Source organism: Lynx canadensis, chromosome F2 (genome assembly GCF_007474595.2).
Source record: "Lynx canadensis isolate LIC74 chromosome F2, mLynCan4.pri.v2, whole genome shotgun sequence".
Classification (NCBI taxonomy): Eukaryota; Metazoa; Chordata; class Mammalia; order Carnivora; family Felidae; genus Lynx; species Lynx canadensis.
Genome location: NC_044320.2, coordinates 55805200 through 55825252, shown reverse-complemented (window position 1 = coordinate 55825252; position 20053 = coordinate 55805200). Strand labels below are relative to the sequence as shown.

The window sequence follows — 20053 nt, the reverse complement described above, 5'->3', positions numbered from 1 at the left end:
CCGAGATTCAGAATCTCATTTACCTGTGTTCTGCAAATGATTCGAATGGCAGCCAAATGTTGTCTCAGAGAGGCAAACTGATCTTTGTGTAAGATCCAAAGGGAGGCTGGAGCTTTGAAACAAGAAGATACACATAGCTTGCTCAGCACTTTGGAAGGTGCAAAAGAGATGTGGGTTCGCTCCAGGAAATGATGGTTGAAGGGAAAGTAATGCAAAGCATAAAGAAGCAGGGATACGATGTGATAAGGGTGCAATATCTATTTCGGCCACTTACTAGTTTTGTCACCTGGATGGAGTCAGTAAACATCTCTGAACCACTGCTTTCTTTTTTGTATGATAAAGAGGTGAGAAAATCTTTAATTTGTATTCATCTATGAATGTTACATGAGCTAAAAAGATCAGTTGACAGCTAAAAAAGATATGAACAGATAAGGAACATAAGAGAAGAAATTGAGTTTCATTCATTTTTATAGTAATGAAATGGGCCTGAAACAAGGTAGGTACTTAACAAATATTTGTTGAAAGGATGAATCAGAAGAATGGAATAGATCAAGAGGAAGTAAAGTCAGAAGAGAGCACCAAGACTCAAGAGACTCTCAGGCCAAGCATGTAGGAGGCAGAGGATGGAATTTAGAAAGGCAGAGAAGAAACTATCCTCTTTGCCCAGAGATCAGGACCAGGGAAAAGCTGCAGGAGCCAGGGTTGCTGTAGCATAAAAGTGCTGAGAGACCGTTATCTGTCCAGGAGATTAGCAGGCATGTGTTAGAAAATTAAGATTCAGAGTAATAAAACCTACCCAAGTATACCTTCAATAACATGTCTGAACATTTAGAATTATATTTGAGGCAACTAGAAGGTAAGGTGAGAAAGGGAAGTGATGTGTCTCATGAAATTGCCATAGGTAAAATCAGACAGACCAGAGTTTAAATCCAAGTTACCATTCACTAGTAGTACAAATAATGGCAAAAAATTAATCTGAGATATCTAGAAAACAAAGACACTAATTCTGAAAAATGAACACTATAATATCTACTCTGAAGAACTGTTTTGAAGATGAAGTAAGTAAACATATGAAAAGGACCTAAAATACGCCTAATACGATTTAAAAAAAAATTGTTATTGTTATCATTACTATTGTATTAATGTTTTTGTTGTTACTACAGCTATTATGCCTAACAGAGTATGTATCAGCCAACTCCATCTTTGGCTTGACTTGAGATCAAGAATTTGCAATTTGTAAAGCAAATTCCTTCATTTTGGGGGGTTTTCTTCCAAGTGTGTTTTTTTCCTCCTTAGTGCTCTTTTATTTTTTTTATTTATTTTTTTCTTAGTGCTCTTTTAAAAGTGCCCTCCAGGGGCGCCTGGGTGGCTCAGTTGGTTGAGAGTCCCACTTAGGCTCATGTCATGATCTCGTGGTCTGTGAGTTTGAGCCCCGCGTCGGGCTCTGTGCTGACAGCTCAGGGCCTGGAGCCTGCTTCAGATTCTGTGTCTCCCTCTCTCTCTGCCCCTCCCCACTCATGCTCTGTCTCTGTCTCAAAAATAAACGTTAAAAAACATTTTTTTAAAGTGCCCTCCACACACACACACACATACTTCTAGCTTTGTCTTAGCAGCACCAAGGAAAAAGGACTTACCCACGCAGGCCAAGGAGGCTAAGTGGCAGGTGGCTGTAGTCTGGCCAATTAGGCCCAGGATCTCAGATGTTAGAGGAACAGAAAAGTCAAAGCAGAACCATGGGAAGGGCATGAATAGAGACAGGAATGGTTCAAGTTTTCCTTTACATGACTCTGTAAGAGATGGACCATATGGCTTTTAACTATACTTGGATAACCTTCCTAATAAGAGGTGATATCCCCCCCTAGTGTTTGTTTCTAGTTTATAATCGTTGACCCTTGAAAACTACAGGTTTGAACTGCGGGAATCCACTTACACATGGAGTTTTATTTTTATTTTTTTTTATAAATACAGTACTGTAAATGTATTTTCTCTTCCTTTTGATTTTCTCAATAACATTTTCTTTTCTCTAGCTTACATTATTGTAAGAATACAATATATAATACATGTAACACACAAAATATGTGTTAATTGTTTATACTCTTGGTAGGCTTCCAGTCAACAACAGTCTATTAATTAAGTTTTAGGGGAGTCAAAAGTTATTCGTGGACTTTTGACCGTGCAGGTGTCAGCACCCTTAATCCAGTATTATTCAAGGGTTGACTGTAATACCTTTGAGCGGGGAGTAGGAGGACCATTGTTTCCTAAACGCTACTGCTTTGTAAGATACATCCTTTTAACAATAGACAAAGTTAGATATGATGTGAAAACTCGGCAACTGGACAGATAAATAAGAAAATTAATATAAGATTTGTTCAGAAATTACATTAATACTGATAACTTGCCAGTGGATATACTAGAGTTAACACACCACATGGTTTCTCACTATTAAATCAAATTTTCAAAGAAATTTAGTTCTGGTGAAATGTATTAGACTGTTAAGCAAAAGTTTTAGCTGGTTTCGAAATTACCTTCATCCCCAAAAGGGTTGGACTCTGACAGAAATAGCCCTCACTCCCTAAGTCATTCCCTCATTCCGCCCTTAAACTCCCTGATCATAGTTTTGATATTACTTCATAAATTAGGAGGCCAGCAGACTATTTTAGCTAAAAGGGCCTGGGTAAGCCAGAGTAGATGAAGATGAAGGCAGGGCTGGCTTTCCCTTCTAATTTTCCGCCCAAACTTTCATGCTGAGGAAATGATTTCCAAGTATTTAGAGCAATCTCAGTTCTACACGCCAGGCGCAAAGTATGATTTCTCTAAAATAAGGGGGAAAAAAAGTGCCTTAACCCCTAAATCTGTGTGTGAATTTCTAGCCTAAGGAAACACACTCAGGTAGTGTCATGTGACCAACAAGCGGAAAATGGAGAGTGCGCTGCACAGTCGAGTGTAGGACGTGTGTTTGGCTTGCTTGTTTGCTTAAAGTCCTCAGAGAGAGAATAGAAGACACACCTGCATTGACCGACTGAAGGACTGGTGAAGGGCTGCCCGTGAGGTGCTGAGACATTCTAAATAGAAGGATAAGCTGTGAGGGAAACAAGTCTGCAGTCAGAGGAACAAAGGCGTCATTGGGCGGCAGTACGCAACCTGAAGTGGTTTAGGCTTACCGGGAGGGAGGACGGCCGGGAAAGCTCACAGCCAGGAGGCAGCCGCGCAAGGGCTGCTAGAGGCGCGCCTCCTCATGAGGCCCCGCCCTTCAGGAGCCCCGCCCCGCCAGCGTCGGGCCAATGGGAGCCCGGGATGTTAGCGGGTGGGAGGTGCGGCCGGGTTGCTACAGCCGGAGCTGGGCGGTGGCGGCGGCGGCAGCGGCGGTGGCAGCTGCTGCGGGCGCTGCCGGAGGAATCTCGCGGAATCAGAGGTGGTGGCGCAATGGAGGGACTGGAAGGTGAGGAGGTGAAGGAATACGGGCCGGGCGGTTAGAGCGGACCCGGAGCAGCCAGGGGTGCCCAGGAGAGCTGTACCGGGGAAGCGAGGCGGGTCCGGAGTGGTGGACCCCGCCGCTCCTCCCGAGGCCCTGGCAGGCGGTAGCTCTACAGCCCCCGACACGGTGGAGCTAATGATCCTCTGGCTGCCCCGCTTCAGAAGGTCTTCAGCTGGGGTTCTCCACCTCGAGCTTGATACTGCCTTTGGCATCTGCCTGCAGGTCTCTTCCTAACATCTTCTGGTCTTGCCTGATTCCTGAGTGTCCTTTTGGTAATCATAGACTCCGGACAGATTTTATTTTTCTTGCAAAGTAGATTCTTTATTATTGTCCATGGGCTCCCTACCGCTAGCCTTTCCTGGGGGGCCTCGGGGTGTATTTCCACCTCTAGGCTGTTTCCAGCCTCTAGCTTCTGACTTTCCTTGGCCAGTTTCCCTAGGTAACCGTTTTTCTATTTGTACCGCATCTTCTGTTGGAGGGATGCCAAGAGCATCTCCCAAGGAAGAGTCACTGGCCAGCTTTAGAGCCGGGACAATAGATTAACAGAAGGATTTAAGACTTACTCATTACGATTCTGTAAGAAAGAGCCGGCATTGATTCTTTATCTTTTGACTTTATCCTTGTGCTGTAATCATGACTCCAGATTTTGCTTTTTTCCCAATTCTTTCACTTCTCTATTATTTTTATCCATTTAATCCTGTGTAGTATAGCGTTTGCCTAAAAACAACAAAGGAAAAAAAAAACCCAACTAACATTGGCAACAACAGTTTCAAGATTATTTTTCAAATTGTGGTTAATCCTTTCCATGAAGAAGAAGCCTGCAGAATTGAAAAATCATGTTGCCTTGATTTAGCTCTTTCCCCCCCTCTCCTAGTTTACGTAGATTCAGGTGGAATTAAAAATAAACAGAAACATTGAGCCCTGTATTGTTGCATGCCAGAGAGCAAATTATTTCAGGTTATGTTATGAAAAGTAATAACTGGTAACTTTTTGCAGTTACCTAAGCTCACCAAAAAACAAGTGTAATGATGAGTATGATAGTGTTTCATGCTTTTGCTCTCATAGTAAACAGCTTGAGAATGGTAGATAAGAATTCTGATAATTTTCCATTTGTGGGCAGCTGCAGTATACTGTTGCAAATGAAGGTCTTAGTCTTTGATCATTTAATTTATTTTAGGGGGATCATTAAGCTTCCATGAGATAGGAATTGTAATGATAGCATTCCTTACTTTCAATATTTTTTTTAGAGGACTCCTGGAGGCATCTTATTTTTAAAATTTTTTTTACATTTATTTATTTTTGAGAGAGAGAGAGAGAGAGAGAGAGAGAGAGCGAGCGGGGGAGGGGCAGAGAAAGAAGGCGGCATAGAATCTGAAGCAGGCTCCAGGCTCTGAGCTGTCGGTACAGAGCCCAATGTGGGGTTTGAACTCAAGAACTGTGAGATCATGACCTGAGCTGAAGTAGGAGGCTTAACCAACTGAGCCACCCAGGTGACCCGGCGTCTTATATTTTTTAATGTATTTTGTAATATGTGTTGGTCTTATAGCATAATGGGTTCTGGAATTTTCATGAAGTTATCAAAACATACTTAAAATGCTTTAAAACAGTTTTTCTGCAGATTTTTATTATTTTATTCAACATTTGTAATTAAGGCAAAGATCTTCCTCTGCTTTTTCACTTATGTATGCTAAGCACCTAAAACAGTGTCTGACACAGAGTAGGTACTCAATAAATATTTGTTGTTAGATTAATGACTTTGTCTATGGTGGGCATCATTGTAGGCCCTGGAGACGTAGCAAAAAATATAAAGTCAAAGCTCTGCTCTCATTAAGTCGGTATTTTAGTAAACCTTACATTTTTGCAGTACTAAGACATTACTATTGAAATCTTAATAAGAATGCTTTTAAAATATAATGAAAACCTATTATAGTACTCAATTACATGGGTGGAGAAATACATGTATTCTGATGTTAAGATAGTGTGTTATGAGGGGCACGTTTTGTGGGCCCAGCTTGTGATGTATCATGGTAAATAGTAACTTGCCCTTTACTTTTGTTTTTGTTTTGTTTTGAGTTTTAAACAAAATTAGTTATTATCATTAACTGTAATGTGTTTAGTTCTAGTGAATTAGGTTAAAGTATATTAAATTGGTTTTCTGTACAGAAAAGTAATTGAATATTAGTAATTTCAAAAGTGGTTTAAACTAATACAACAAAAGCTCTGAGAAGTTTTGTTGAAGTTAGGACAGTGCCTTTCTTTCTTTCCTTTTTTTTTTAAATCAGTCCCTATGAGGTCACATTTTGCAAAGATCATAAGTTTGAATCTTAAGGTTACCATTCATTAATTCATTTATCTATGTCTTCATTTAATAAACATTGATACAGTGATAAGTAAGATAAAGTTTTCCCCTTATTGGAAGTTAAAATCTAGCACTAAGTGTCTAATAAACATTACATTGAAGTGTCCAGTAGAAAATCTTCAGGAATTTGCTCAACATCATAGTAATTGAGTAAATATTGTACTGTTTGGCATTATACCCATGTCTCTAGTTGAAACCAGTAACTGGACTAAGCTTGATTATAAAACCAGAAAATATATGGACTCCTAAAAAATTCTATTGAAGATTATTGTACTCTTTTAAAAATTATTTTTATATAAAACATGTACCACTTATATTATTTTTGGTCTTCTGGGACTTTCATGTTTTCTGGTTGTTAACGAGATGAGGTATTAGTCCGAATACTGTATTTCAAAACTAAATATAAATTATTGCTCATGATTTTGTGTAATCTATATCTGAGCACTTCTGTGTTCTCTGTGTAGTTAGAGCAAAGCCTTTAATTCCTTTTCACCTAAGTCTTGTGCTCAATAGGTATACTCGAGACCAGTAGAAGTAGTTCTAGACTTGGGAGAGTTCCAATGTCTCCCAAGCTTTTCATCCTTAAAATGTAGAAATGATAAACTTTAAGCAGATTTAATCAATACAGTATTGTCATTTCTTTCATAACATCTTGATAAGTGGTTACTAACAGTTTTAACAGAGATCAGGCTGCCCATTCCTTTTGTGGGTTACTAACTTAGTAGATCTTAGTGTACTATCTTCTAAAACCTCATTAGAAGTCTAATTCTTCTTCTCTAATGTAGCCTCTGATTTAGTTAACACAACCATTCCTGACCCATTAGAATTTCCTTTTTGTTTTGTTTTTCCCTAGTCCAAACACATACTAGTTTACTGAACAATTCTTCATCTTTTTAAATTTATCTTGCCTTTATTTATTTATTTATTTATTTATTTATTTATTTATTTTTTGTGCTGAGTTGGAAACTAGATTATTTTAATAGCCAGTGTTCGAGAGGCCTGTGTTTGGATCATTGCTTTGTTTCTTTTTAGCTCTATGATTTGGTTAATTGGAACTTCAGTCTCCTCAGCTATAAAAAGTGGGGCTATTAAATACTGACCTACCTGACTATATTAAGATTAAATGATGTCACATATATAAAGCTTTCAGCGAAGTGCCTAGTACATAGGAAGTCCCCTCAGTACTTGTTTATTGGATGGGTAAACTCATAAGAAGTGTGTTAGGAGCTTAGGAGTGATTCGGTACAGGTAAAGCTGCATGCTTGGAAGGTGTTGTGGGCAGTCTCATTAGATGCCTATGGCAGCAGGATAGATAGACTGGAGAAAGAAGAAACTGGAAATACATATATGTGATGAGGATTTGAACTAAGGCACAAGTAGTAGGAATTAAAAAGGGAAGATAGGGGCACCTGGATGACTCAGTTGGTTAATTGTCTGACAGCCCAGGTCATGATCTCTTAGTTCGTGAGTTCTAGCCCCACGTTGAGCCCTGTACTGACAGTGTGGAGCCTGCTTGGGATTCTTTCTGTCCCTCTTTCTCTGCCCCCCCCCCACTTTCTCTCTCTCAAAATAAATAAATAAACATTTTTTTTGGAAAAAGGAGGATAGATTTAGAAGATATTTCTGAGATAGAGAGGTGAGATATGACTGGTGGATGTGAGAGGGAAAAGGAATCAAATATAAAAGTCTATCTAGCTTGAACTAAGAGATAATGTTAGTATCTTTAACCAAGAAGACCAAGTGGAGTGGGAGAAGAGGTAATGAGTTTGGCTTTATAAATTTTAGTACAGTACTTGGAGGCTGTCTAGTGGAAATGTCTCATGGCTACTTGGAAATGTTTACTTGGAATTTTTAGCTTAGTAGCCATGACATATAAGTGACAGCAAGTGGATGTACTCACTCAGGAAAGCTGTATGTAACAAAATGTGGAAAGAAGCTTGGGGAGGAATTGATGCTTTAGGGTTGAACAGGAAAGGAAATTGGAGTAGGAAGAAGTCTGTAAAGAGATTTAAAAATTATCAAGAAGGGAAAGTGGTAAGAAACTAATATTTATTGAATAGTGAATGTGTGCCAGAAAAAGCCTATAGCACCAGAAATTCCTGGAGGTCTTAGTACTAACCAGGTCAAACCCTACTTAGCTTCTGAGATCTGAAAACTTGGGCATAGGAGGGAGAAATATCATTTAAGCCAAGACAGAAAGGACTTTAAAGGTAGAAGGGATTGATCAACAGTGCTTCATGCTATAGAAAGATTCAGTAGAATGAGGACTGAAGAGAGGGCTTTGGATTTGACAATTATTATTGTTGTTATTATTATTATTATTATTATCATTATTTTAAACTAGACTCCATGCTCAACATGCAGCTTGAACTCATGATGCTGAGATCATGAGATCGTGAGTTGTATGCTCTACCACTTAAGCCAGCCAGATGCCTCTGGATATGGCAGTTAGATTCATGAGTGGTTTAATTCCTTGTTTATTTCTTTTTATTTTTTGAAGTTTATTTATTTATTTTGAGAGAGAGAGAAAGTACAAGTGAGGGAGGCCAGAGAAAGACAACGTGGAGCCCGATGTGGGGCTCAGACTCACAAACCGTACAATCCTGACCTGAGCCAAGACCAGCAGTAGGTCGCTTAACCTACTGAGCCATTCAGGCGCCCCTAGTTCCCTGTGTCTTCAAGTCAGTACTCTAAAATCTCCTCATTAAAGAAGCTCTCCCTGATCCTGCCCACTTTCAAACACACATAGCACTGTTACTGTCTTCTCTCTCCTTACTCTGCTGTTTTTCTACATTGTGCTTATCACCACCTGACATTTTATATATTTCATTGCTTTTATTTTTTCCCTGTTAGAAGAGTAGAAGCTCTGTAAGTTCATCTGTGTTTGCTTACCTCATAGAACAGTTCCTGTGTCATGCTAGGTGCTCAACAAATACTTGTGGATCAACAAATTGATCTATTTTAATATAGTGTTTAGGCCTGATAAAATTTGCCTGCAATTCAGATAGGGAGAGAAAGGGAAGTAGAGAGGAGCTAGTCAGTAAATGTAAGCCAGTGTTTCAAAAAAAATGTGCTACTCAGGCATTGGTCCTAAAATATCGCCTTGATGAGAAAGGATTTCCGTTGAGGAAATAATAATATACTAATCTCTTTTTTAAGACTGAGGAAGTTCTGCCGTAAGAATACCCATTTATTTAATGTGGCATTTTCCAAACATGTGACCCTGGAGCAAGGGATTTGAGGGTGATTGGTCAAAATGGAAATGACTAGTCAGGTTCAGACTGAGTAGGAAGGGAAGTGCAACCAGAGATGGGTTATCAAGAAAATTCAAATCACTCTGAGATCAAGAAAGTACTTTAGAGAGAGGTAGAAGGTAGAAATGTGTGGTTAGAGAGGGTGCTTGGGCATTTTAAGAGTCAAATGTGGACCTTTACTAAATTGTTTCAACAGTGGTTGTTTTTGCTGAACTGGAGGGATGGACTAAAGAGGAGTGGAGGGTGAAGGTTATGTGGTGAGTAGGTTAAGTGTGAATGTTGAAATGTTGAAATCTAGGATGGGCTCAACAGGAAAAATCTTGGAGATACTAGAGATTATTGACCTGGAAGTAATTAAATTTTGAAAAGAATTGTTGGAAGAAGGTGGTGTGTAACAGATGCCATGTGCTGCAAAAGGAAGGTTTTATTTTAAAGATTGCATTCAGATGAACAGTGACCAGAGGTGAGGAAATAGACATGCTGCACAGAGGCCAGAACTGTTCTGAATTTCAAGACTTTTCTTTTGAAAATATTCTTTCCTATTTCTTAAATATGTACATTTTAGAATGTCATAATTGTCTTATGTAACAATATATTATTTCACATCTCTATATATCTATATATTTATCATATAATATATAATATGTATATCATACTTATATATCACATCTTTATATGATATATATATATGTGTGTGTAGTTACATATATATATATGTGTGTGTGTATATATATATATACACACACACATATATATATATGTAACAGCATTATATGAAGATACAGTTTCAAGCTTTATGGTGCACGTTTGAAATTGCTAAATATGGTAATGCATAACAGAATCAACATTGTGTTTGTGATAACTTTTATAAGAGGTTACCTTCTTGAGAGTTTTAGAATATTAAAGTGCTTTATTTACTTGCTTTTGTCCTTAGTTTGAATGCTTCTTTCAACAGTGCTTGCTCTCTGCTACAATAGTCAACCCTCTGCATATCATCTCTACTATATTTTTATAAGCCTCACAATTTGCTAGCTTTTGCCACTCAGGACAGATTAGTGGAGTTTGCCCGCATGCGCTGCAGAGTGGTATTTTTTTATTTCATTGATTGTGAAGCATTTTTATATATACCATCTTAGATGATCCCTTAAATTATAAGGTAGATTGAACAAATAATATCCTCATTTAACAAATTTTAAACTGAAGCTATTTATATGATTAGTCATACATTTTCTTGTTGAAGACATTTCCAACAAGGAGAGAGACATCATGTTCTTTGCAATAGTTCCTTGTAGATTCTCAGTTCTGTATGTAGACAAATGGAAGTGATTTTCTCAACATTCTACATGCTACCTGAAGCATTCATTCCACCATCTGCAATGGTCAGTTGGTTTAATCATCCTTACATATAACCATTTTTTTTTTTAATTTAATACCGGTAAGAGAGATATGTTATCATCCATGTACTTTTCTTCCTAATGTGGTCTTAAGATAGATTTTATTAGATGAATATAGTATATTTATTATGATATATTAGAGATAGAAGGGGCCATGTAGCCCATTTAACCTAACTTTCTCATTTTATACAAGAGGAAGCTTAATCTTAGGTGCCCAGGGAGTCACAGTTCTATGTGATAGAGCTGGGACCAGTACTTTTTCTGCTAAGCTGTCATATCTTTTAATGAATACCGTTACAACAAAATTTGGCTTTGTGACTGAATCTAAGCTGCTTATCATGACTTGCTGGTAGAAGGAGGTGTTGACACTAACATACATACATGTGTTATATTTTGTGAATTATAGGGCAATCCTCCATGACCAGCTAATATAAGAGGGAAGAAATTATAACTTTACATTTTTATTTATTTTGAATGAAGTAATGACTTAATTTTTTTTTCTTCAGGATAATTGTTTTTAAATCCTTTCTCTTTAATGCGCTTTCCTTTTTATACCTTTTAGAGATAAAGATTTTTCCTTTAAAGACAATTTGAACATATTTGATAACTTGTAATTAATCCCAGGAGTTGGATTTTATTATATGTTAGTATTGTAGTTGCTATTACATTAAAAAATGGGAGATGATTTGGTTCTTAGATATAGTGAAGAAGTAAATCATGTAGACTGTTAGCTTTATAGAACAGTGATTTTGTTATTTCATGCTGTGTCACTATGGCTTGATATGTGCTTGGCAAGTTGTGGGTGCTCACACAGGCACTCACATTATTTCCATGGGTTGAATTTATTTTTCTCAATAGTTAATTTTTATAAAATTTTGCTTTGTCATCTATTTAACAAGGAGATACTGAAATATACTTTTAAGCAAATAAAATATGTGATTCTTTTTAACATTTTGTATTAATGAATTTTTAAATCATTGCATAGAATTTAAGAGTATATGAAAACTATAAATAAGCAGCTTAATAGATTATGCATCATGTGATATCACTTTGACCATCATTATGAAGACATGCTTATCTTAATGTATGTAATGGATTCTATCTAGCGACTGCCTCAGCTTTTTAGATAGTGGAATTAAGTCCCTATAAATGAGGTTGCTCTCCCTAAATAACCTAACATGTGGTATTGGAGAAGGACAAATCATGCAAATCTTAGCTTTGCCTTTGTAGTGCCCACTGCTTAACTGCCACCATAGAGACATTGCCTCCATCTGAGATGACAAATAGTCACTGTCTACAATTAAAATAAGGTAGTGGAGTGTTAAGAGAATTAGAGAACACAGCAGTTTTTCTGGTACTGTTTGATTGTATTCTCAAAAATTTCTATTTTGATTCTTCTATTAGTTTTCTGTGAACTCACTAAATGTTTTGGAATAAATTATATGAAGTCCTAATTGTACTTTTTTCATGAACTTATTTAGGTTACTTCTAAAACAAAGTGGCTTCTATTTGTCTTTCATGTGATAAAACAATCAGTAAAATATTCAGCAGAAAATATGTTTAAGATACAGGTTCAAGTATCATTTTTAGAAAATTACAGATATGGAAATAAATTTAGGTTTGATGATTGGCTAGAAAATAAAATGACAAATTGACTCAGCTATGTAGAATTCCAAAGAATGTAGTTTTTTTTTTAAATCAACTTAGTAACAAAATGTGTTGTATGAAAATGCGTGATAGATGTATTAAGTTTTGATTGAGTAAAAGTCTCAGCTACTTGTTCCTTATTTAATGAATTGTCAGAATATCTCAATTGTAATATCTCCATTGAATCCTAATATAATATTGTATGTATAAAATAATGAACAATTCATATAATGAGGGCAGCATAGTAACTAGATGATTTTTTCTTTAAAGCATTATACTTCCTGTTATCTGGTGTTAAACAGAACAAGATTCTTTTTATCTTGGACTCCTTAGATCGTCTCAGGAAGCCACCTCACTGATCACCAATGTTATATCTTAATGCTTTGAGGATTAATAATACGTATTATTAACCTTAAGGTAAACTTTTTTTTAAGGTTTGTTTACTTACTTTGAGAGAGACAGAGAGTACGAGCAGAGGAGGGGCGGAGAGAGAGGGAGAATCCCAAGCCGGCTTTGTGCGGTCAGCATACAGAACTCGAACTCACAAAACCCTGAGATCATGACCTGAGCCAAAATCAAGAATCAGACACTTAACCAGCTGAGCCACCCAGGCACCCCAAGATAAACTTGGTTTTTAACGTTTGGTAATTTACAGGAGAGATAGCCTATAAGTTCAGAGAATATGACAAATTGGTTTGGTTAAAATTAAAGAAAACTACATATTTCCAGCAATATGCGTTTGGTTATCCTTAAATCATGACTTCAGTATTTGGCATGGCCTTTTTGACCACTGAGAACTTGTGGTTATCTTGTGCCCATTTTAATCAATAATATTGTTTATTCCAAAATGAAACAAGTCATTTTCCACAAGAATTCACAACTTGCGTATGAAACCAAGGGAAGACATTGAAATTTGAAACTTTCACAATTTGAGCAAAGAATTTACTGATTGAATTCTTTTCTAAGGGCGCCTAGACGGCTACTCAGTCAGTTAAGTGTCTGACTTTAGCTCAGGTCATGATCTCACGGTTCATGGGTTCAAGCCCCGCATGGAGCTCTGTGCTGACAGCTCAGAGCCTGGAGCCTGTTTCTGATTCTGTTTCTCTCTCTCTCTCTGCCTCTCCTCCACTCGCACTCTATCTCTCTCTCAAAAATAAACATTAAAAAAAATTCTTTTCTGTTTCAGAAAATGGAAGTGTCCAAGTTGGAGAATTGTTACCATGCAAGATTTGTGGAAGAACATTCTTTCCAGTGGCATTAGTGAGTACCTTTTTCCTTTGGGTTATGGCAGATCTGTAATTGTTTGATACTTCAGGACAGCCATTACAGAAAGAACCTCTGTGGAATAATTAAAAGATATACTGGCCAGTGTTCTTTGTTAAAGATATCAGTTTCATCTAGATCTTTCTTCCAGAATGTTCTCTTTTTTTTAGAGTTTGGTCTTCAGAACTACTGTGTTAAAGTGTTCCTCTCTGGGAATATTAGCAAAACTAAACAAAAACTCTGAGAAATGCATAATAAAATGTATTTAAAGACAGAATGATATGATGTCTGGGATTTGCTTTAAAGTACTTAAGGAAAAAAAGCTAGTATAGATGACAAGATTGCTGAATTGTTGGTGATTGTTGATGAGGAAATAGGAGTTCATGACACTGTGCTCTTAATTTTTAAATATATTTGAAATATTCTGAAGAAAAATTGTTTTCAATTAAAAGTATACCTAAAATATATTATGCATTCTTTAGATACTTTTAGATATTTGATGTACACAAACATAAGCACTTTTAATTGATTTTAATATAACAATAGCCAACTAGAGAATAAGGGAAAAAATGCCTATGTACTAATAAAATACTTGATTTTTACTTTTAAATATAAATATACATTTATTAATATTTTGATGTAGAATAAAGAGTTTTCTTTGAATATGGATCTGCTGGCTAGAGTTCTGCCACAATCCAGAATGTCTATTACTATTTCCAGTTTGTTTCTTTAAAGCAAAGTGAGGATTTAATGATCCAAAATGTCCATCAGACTATGGACTTCTTATAAATAATATTTTTTTTTCCTTTGTCCTTTAAAAACATCTAGCCCACACTTAGTGATTTTTTTTCTTGTTTCTATAATCAATTCACTGTTTTTCAAACTATTTTCAAAGCATTCAGCTCAGTTTACATAGGAAAAAAGTTGCCCTTTTTGCCCTCATTTATTTATTTAATTAAATAATGTGATCACTATTTGGGAATAAGCGCTACATACTTTTGACACATACAACTCAATGTGAGAATAGACATCTATTAGGAAGTTGCCTGCTAGCCACACTTTTAGTTTTGTTCATATTTAAGAGATTTTTATTCTAATAGCTATAATTACAGTGCTTGTTGAAAATGAAAACTGAAAACATGTATATAGAACAATTGATTTCTGATTGTGTATTGAAAATATAAGAGGCTCCATGATACCAAACCAACCAGTTCTGAGGTTTCCTCTTTTCTCAGATAAAGTTCAACAGTTCTTGCTTGTTCAGTGTTTATCAAAATACAGAAGTAAAAAAAGTGCATATAGTGCACTGATGTCATTTGTTAACGTGTTTTATTTAGGGGAGGGGAAATGATTATCCATTAGGTTAACTGGAATCAGTTATGAGAGCTTCCATTGAAATGAATGCATGAAAGATTAAATGAATGAGCTGCCAGCTGTATTTAAAAAAAAAACAAAAAACAAAACTATAGAAGTGGAAGGCTAGACAGCTCAAGAAAAATCCTTGGTAAAGAAAGGCAGAGAACTTGATTTCCAAAAGGGAAGAAATAGATGATTGTGAAGGAAATCGGACCACTGTGGCCTATCATTTTGTGTTAACTTTACATTAACATGCTACTGTTATGTTAATAATTTTAGTAGCCCAGACTACTACTATTCTGTTAATTTTTTGTGATCCTCACACTAATCCAGTCTCTGTTTACATTCTTTTTCTAGTATCTATTTTCATGTATTTAGTGATGAAGGGAATTTTTTTTTTTCACTCAATAGCTTCAATTTGGTTACATTACATTTCCTTATTCTCAGCAGTATAAAAACTAGAATATTCAATAACTTAATAAAATTTTGGAAGAGTATTTTTCTATACTCTCTTGTTGTATATAGTAATTGTACTTTCTTGAGAAAGATAACTTACAGCATGCATCATATATACTTTTTAACAATTTTAAAGCAAAATACGTCTTATTTATGTTTTATTTATTTATTTAATTTATGTTTTATTTTTATTTCATCTTCCAGTTTTTAAATTGGTCTCAAATGGCAATTTAAAGTTTTTTAGAATTCCCTTCTATAGAAAAGAAAATGATACATTGCATTTATTCATCTTGACAGAAAAAACATGGACCTATTTGCCAGAAAACTGCCACTAAAAAACGGAAGACTTTTGATTCAAGCAGACAAAGAGCTGAAGGAACTGATATTCCAACAGTAAAGCCTCTTAAACCTAGGGTAATTACATAGCTTTTTGAATAGTATGGACTTTCCTGCTATATATATTGAAAAAAAAATTGTAATTATCTGTTGTGCTAAGATTGAAAATTAAGGAGAATTGTTTCATGTTTTCAGTTTATAAATGATCAGAAAATTGTTTATTTTAAACTTCTGCAAAGAAGAAACCAACTACTGTCTAAAAACCTATTACACTGAGGTTTTTATAGCATTGGAAAGCCAATTGCTTAGTTGTAGGATGAAAATAATTTAAAAGTTTTCACATATTCTTTTTAAGTCATTGTTAACTACTTCAAACATAAGTTAGGTACTGTGTATAAGTTTAAGTGTCATATCAGTAGTATAATCCCTATATGCAAAAGTAAAGCTATAATTTATAGATACCTTAGTATAATAGAGACTGATTATTTCGATTGTCAGTAATTGTGATCTTATGCTTTCTGGGGAAGTTTGATCAGTTACTCATCTGTCCATGTATAGCCATTGTCAGCTTGTTTTCTTTGAAAGCAGTGAATCTCCTTTCATAATCTCTCCTTAATGCTAGCTGTGATATGTTATATTGCTAACAATAAATCACATACATACTTTGTTGGGCGTAGTTTTAAATAGTTCAGTGAAATAGTAAAAATTTGAGTACCTCATTGTATGGGTTCTACTTCAGTGATAATGACTTCTTCTTGTGCTACAGGAAAACATTTCCCAGTGGGGCAATTAATCTTACAATAAAATTATTTGACAGTAGAAAAATCTAATGTCCATCTTTGTTTTTCAGTCTGTGACTGTTTAAGTCAAGAATAGTGAAATTTGAATAATGTACATAAACCATTATTTGAAGTTTTTCTTAGTATGTCTTCCAGATATATGATTATATTGGCTTTAATTAGCTAAGACAGTTAAACTATCTATTGTTTATTGAAAGTTTTGGAGGCAATGTAATATAGTGGGTATAAAAATGAAAGCTGGCTCAAGAGCAGCCTGCCTGGATTTAACCCTTACTCTGTTACTTACCATATTGTGTTGGACAGGTTACTTAATCTATACTTTTCTTTATCTGTAAAGTGATTGTAATGGTAGTATCTATCTTGTGGGGTTCTTATGAGGATTACATTGAGTTTACCCATGATGATGTCTCAATAAATGTTAGCTATCCTATTTCTTTTTAAAGGAGAAGCGTTCCAATAGTGAAAAATTAAGCCTCAGATAAAAGCAAGGTAAAAACCATTGCTTTGCATTAAGTAGTTTAATTTCTTGGTACTTAAAATTGTGGTTTATAGAACAATAATGTCAGCACTATTTGGGAACATGTTAGAAATGCAGAATCTCAGGTCCCACCCAGACATACTGAATTAGAGTCTGCATTTTAACAAAATCCTTGGGGAGACATATTCATGTTAAAGTTTGAAAATCAGTATATTAAGACTTTTTTTCCCTTGATGTTTTCATAATTCTTTCCTTGTCTGTGTATTTTGTGAATTTGACTTTGATATGCCTTGGTGATGGTGGGTTTTTGTTGAATCTAATGGGAGTTCTCTGTGATTCTTGGATTTTGATGTCTGTGTCCTTCCCCAGATTAGGAAAATTTTCTGCTATAATTTGCTCATATAAACCTTCTGCCCCTTTTTCTCTCTTCATCTTCTGGGAGTCCTATGATTTGGATGTTATTCCTTTTTAATAAGTCACTGAGTTCTCTAAGTCTTATATCATGATCTTTTACCTTTGCTTCCCTCTTTTTCCCTGCTTTCTTATTTTCCATAATTTTATCTTTTATATCGCTGATTTGCAGCTCTGCTTCATCCATCCTTGATGTTGTGGCATCCATTAGAAATTGCTTCTCGGTTATAGCATTTTTAATTTAGTCCTGAGTAAACTTCATTCTCTTATCTCTGCAGAAAGGGATTCTATGCTTTTTGCAACTGCAGCTAGTATTCTTATTATTGTGGTTCTGAATTCTAGTTCAGACTAGTTCAGACATCTTGCTTATATCTATGTTGATTAAGCCCCTGGCTGTCATTTCTTCCTGTCCTTTCTTTTGGGGTGAATTACTTTGTTTTGTCATTTTGGAGGATAGAAAAAAAATTAATAAAATAAAAAATAAAAATTAAAAACAAAACAAAAAAATCAAATAAAGGGAGCTAGATCCTAGGTGTGTTTTGGTCTGTTTGTTGAAAAAAGCTTGACAGGATAGAGAAAAAAAGGGAAAGAAAAGAAAAAAAAAAAGTAAGAAAAAATTTTTAAAAACTATATAATAAAGTAGAATAAAATGAAATAGAATAAAATATTTTAAAAAATAAATAAAATAAAAAAATAAAAATAATTTTTTCCCTTTCTGTACCCAAGAAAGAGGAAGGAAAAAAAAAGAAAAAAAGTCAATTTAAGCAAAAACAGAAACAAAATGAATAAATGAACCAGCAAACAGAATGAAACCTGAATGAAGTTACATCCCATTTCCCCTAGAACTGAAACTATGAAGCCCTCTATAGTCTGTACACTAAGCAAGTGGAGGGACTTGTCCTGGTCTTCTAGGGGATGTGCTTGGGAGGGGGGGGGGTGCAGTTGGGAGGGGCTTGGTATAACAGCTCCGTTCTCCACTAGGTTGTGCTGCTTGGCTTACTGGGGTAGATCAGTGTGATGCCTGTGTGCATGAGAAGTGGAAATGGCTTCACCCAGCTCCCTAGTCTCTGACACAGGAACTTGGCACTCTTCACCAACCAGCAATCAAGCACCCCTTCTTTGTTTCAGGCCTCCATCCACTCCTTGCTTCTGCCCTGCCCGTGTCCAAGTTGTCCATTTGCTAGGCAGCACTTCCCTTTGGAGTTTTATCTCAGATAGGGTTTGTTTCAAAACCCCACACTTTAAAGACCTCTGCTTGGACTTGCACCAACTCTCTGGCAGAGAGTCTTGCTGAACAATGGCTGGGTGCCGGCTTGCCCCCAGAAAACATTCATGTGATCGCACAGCAGCAGAGGTTCAGAGATTATGGCAAATCACAATGCATAGCCAGTGCCAGGTTTCACCACACTCTGACGTCTTTGTCCCAATATCAGGAAACATGGCTACTCTCCAGGGTCCACTGGGACCTTTGCCTGTGAGAAAGCCATATGGCCTCTACCAAATGCACTCCAAGCGGGGGAACCATTTCTCCCCATGTGGCACATGAATCCCTCAGACCCCATTTCCTGCTCCTGGGGATTCGCCCTACTTCCTCCCAAGCTCTGCCAGGCACTGAGTCCCAGAACTTCAGACTCTGTACTCCACTGTTTATGGAATCTTGGTGGTATTGAAACCCTCTCCTTTCTTCACATTAGCGGTTATGGAGAACAAATTTCTTGTTCAGTCTCCTGTGAGTGTTTTCACTCTTTCTCTCCAGCTACTTTTGCAGGAATGCTTTTCTTGCATGATCCCGATGCACTGCACTCTCCCCCCTTACTCTTTCTCTGTTCTCTGCAAAAACAGCTCCCAACCCTCCATGGCTTTTCTCTCCCCCAGTTCACCTGTCTGTACTGCATTCCTGCCGAGTTCTGTGGCTCAAGTACCCAGATTGTTGTGTTAATCCTCACATCAGTTTCCTAGGTGTTCAAAATGGTTTGGTGCTGACCTAGCTGTGTTTCAGTGACGAGGCAAGCTGAGGGTCTCTATGCTGTCCCACCATCTTAACTCCTCCCCCCTTGAAAATCTGTGTATTAGAAGATTTAAACGTCATAGTGTAGTTCTCTATCTGTATCAAGGAAATCCTACAAAATCATAAGCAGAGTGGAGTAAAGCAGATACAAACTCCATTTTGGGAGAAACTAATCCACAGACTACAAAATATTTGTAAGGGCTGCCCAAAGCAACTGAATGCCAGGAGAACCTACCCACAGAGGAAGTGTAGGAAGTTGCTGAGGGACCCATGGCCCAGAATGGGAACCTGCCACCTCAATGGTGAAGGGTCTCCTCACCTTAAAGGTGACTCCTTATGTGAGAGGAGTCTAATCAGGAAGTATATATCCCTTGTTTACTATAGCCAAAGCAGGAACTGGGGTGAGTACAGGACCCTGGATGGCCAGGAAGTGGAATGAGCCTCGCTTAATTTGAACAAAAGCCAGAAAGGAGGAAGTAGGGAGAAGAGGCACAGAGTTGAAGAAGCCCAATGTCAGAAGATCTCCAAAAGCACTAATGAAAATAAAATACCCTTTCTGAAGGTAAGGGGCCCACTCTAAAGAGCTAGGTCCTATTTTTTTTGAAGTGGTTAGTATGGTTACTGAGGGAAGCATGGCTGGCAGCAGTAGCCTTCCTGGACCCATATTGTTTTAGAGAAGAATGAGAGGTGTGTCTTGTAATCATGGAGAGGCCTTATTTACATCTGTATCTACAAAGGAGAAGAGAGCTGTTGGTTTGTGTAGCCTGGAAAGGGACTGTGGACCTCTCCTTCTCTGCAGAACCTCTTGTAAATAGC

The 20053-nt window shown here is 36.7% G+C and overlaps 1 protein-coding gene across 2 annotated transcripts in view; it reads left to right on the top strand.

Moving 5' to 3' along the window:
• The first annotated feature begins 3343 nt into the window (after nucleotides 1–3343).
• ZC2HC1A (zinc finger C2HC-type containing 1A) overlaps nucleotides 3344–20053 on the top strand; it is a 54591-nt gene continuing 37881 nt past the window's right edge. Inside the window, exons 1-3 of one of the 2 annotated variants that reach the window (XM_030303963.1) lie at nucleotides 3344–3439; nucleotides 13316–13389; nucleotides 15502–15618. In XM_030303963.1, the coding sequence (XP_030159823.1) occupies nucleotides 3424–3439; nucleotides 13316–13389; nucleotides 15502–15618 (207 nt within the window). In that variant the 5' untranslated portion in view covers nucleotides 3344–3423. The remainder of the gene's footprint in view (nucleotides 3440–13315; nucleotides 13390–15501; nucleotides 15619–20053) is intronic. The other variant, XM_030303964.1, reaches the window with a different exon arrangement.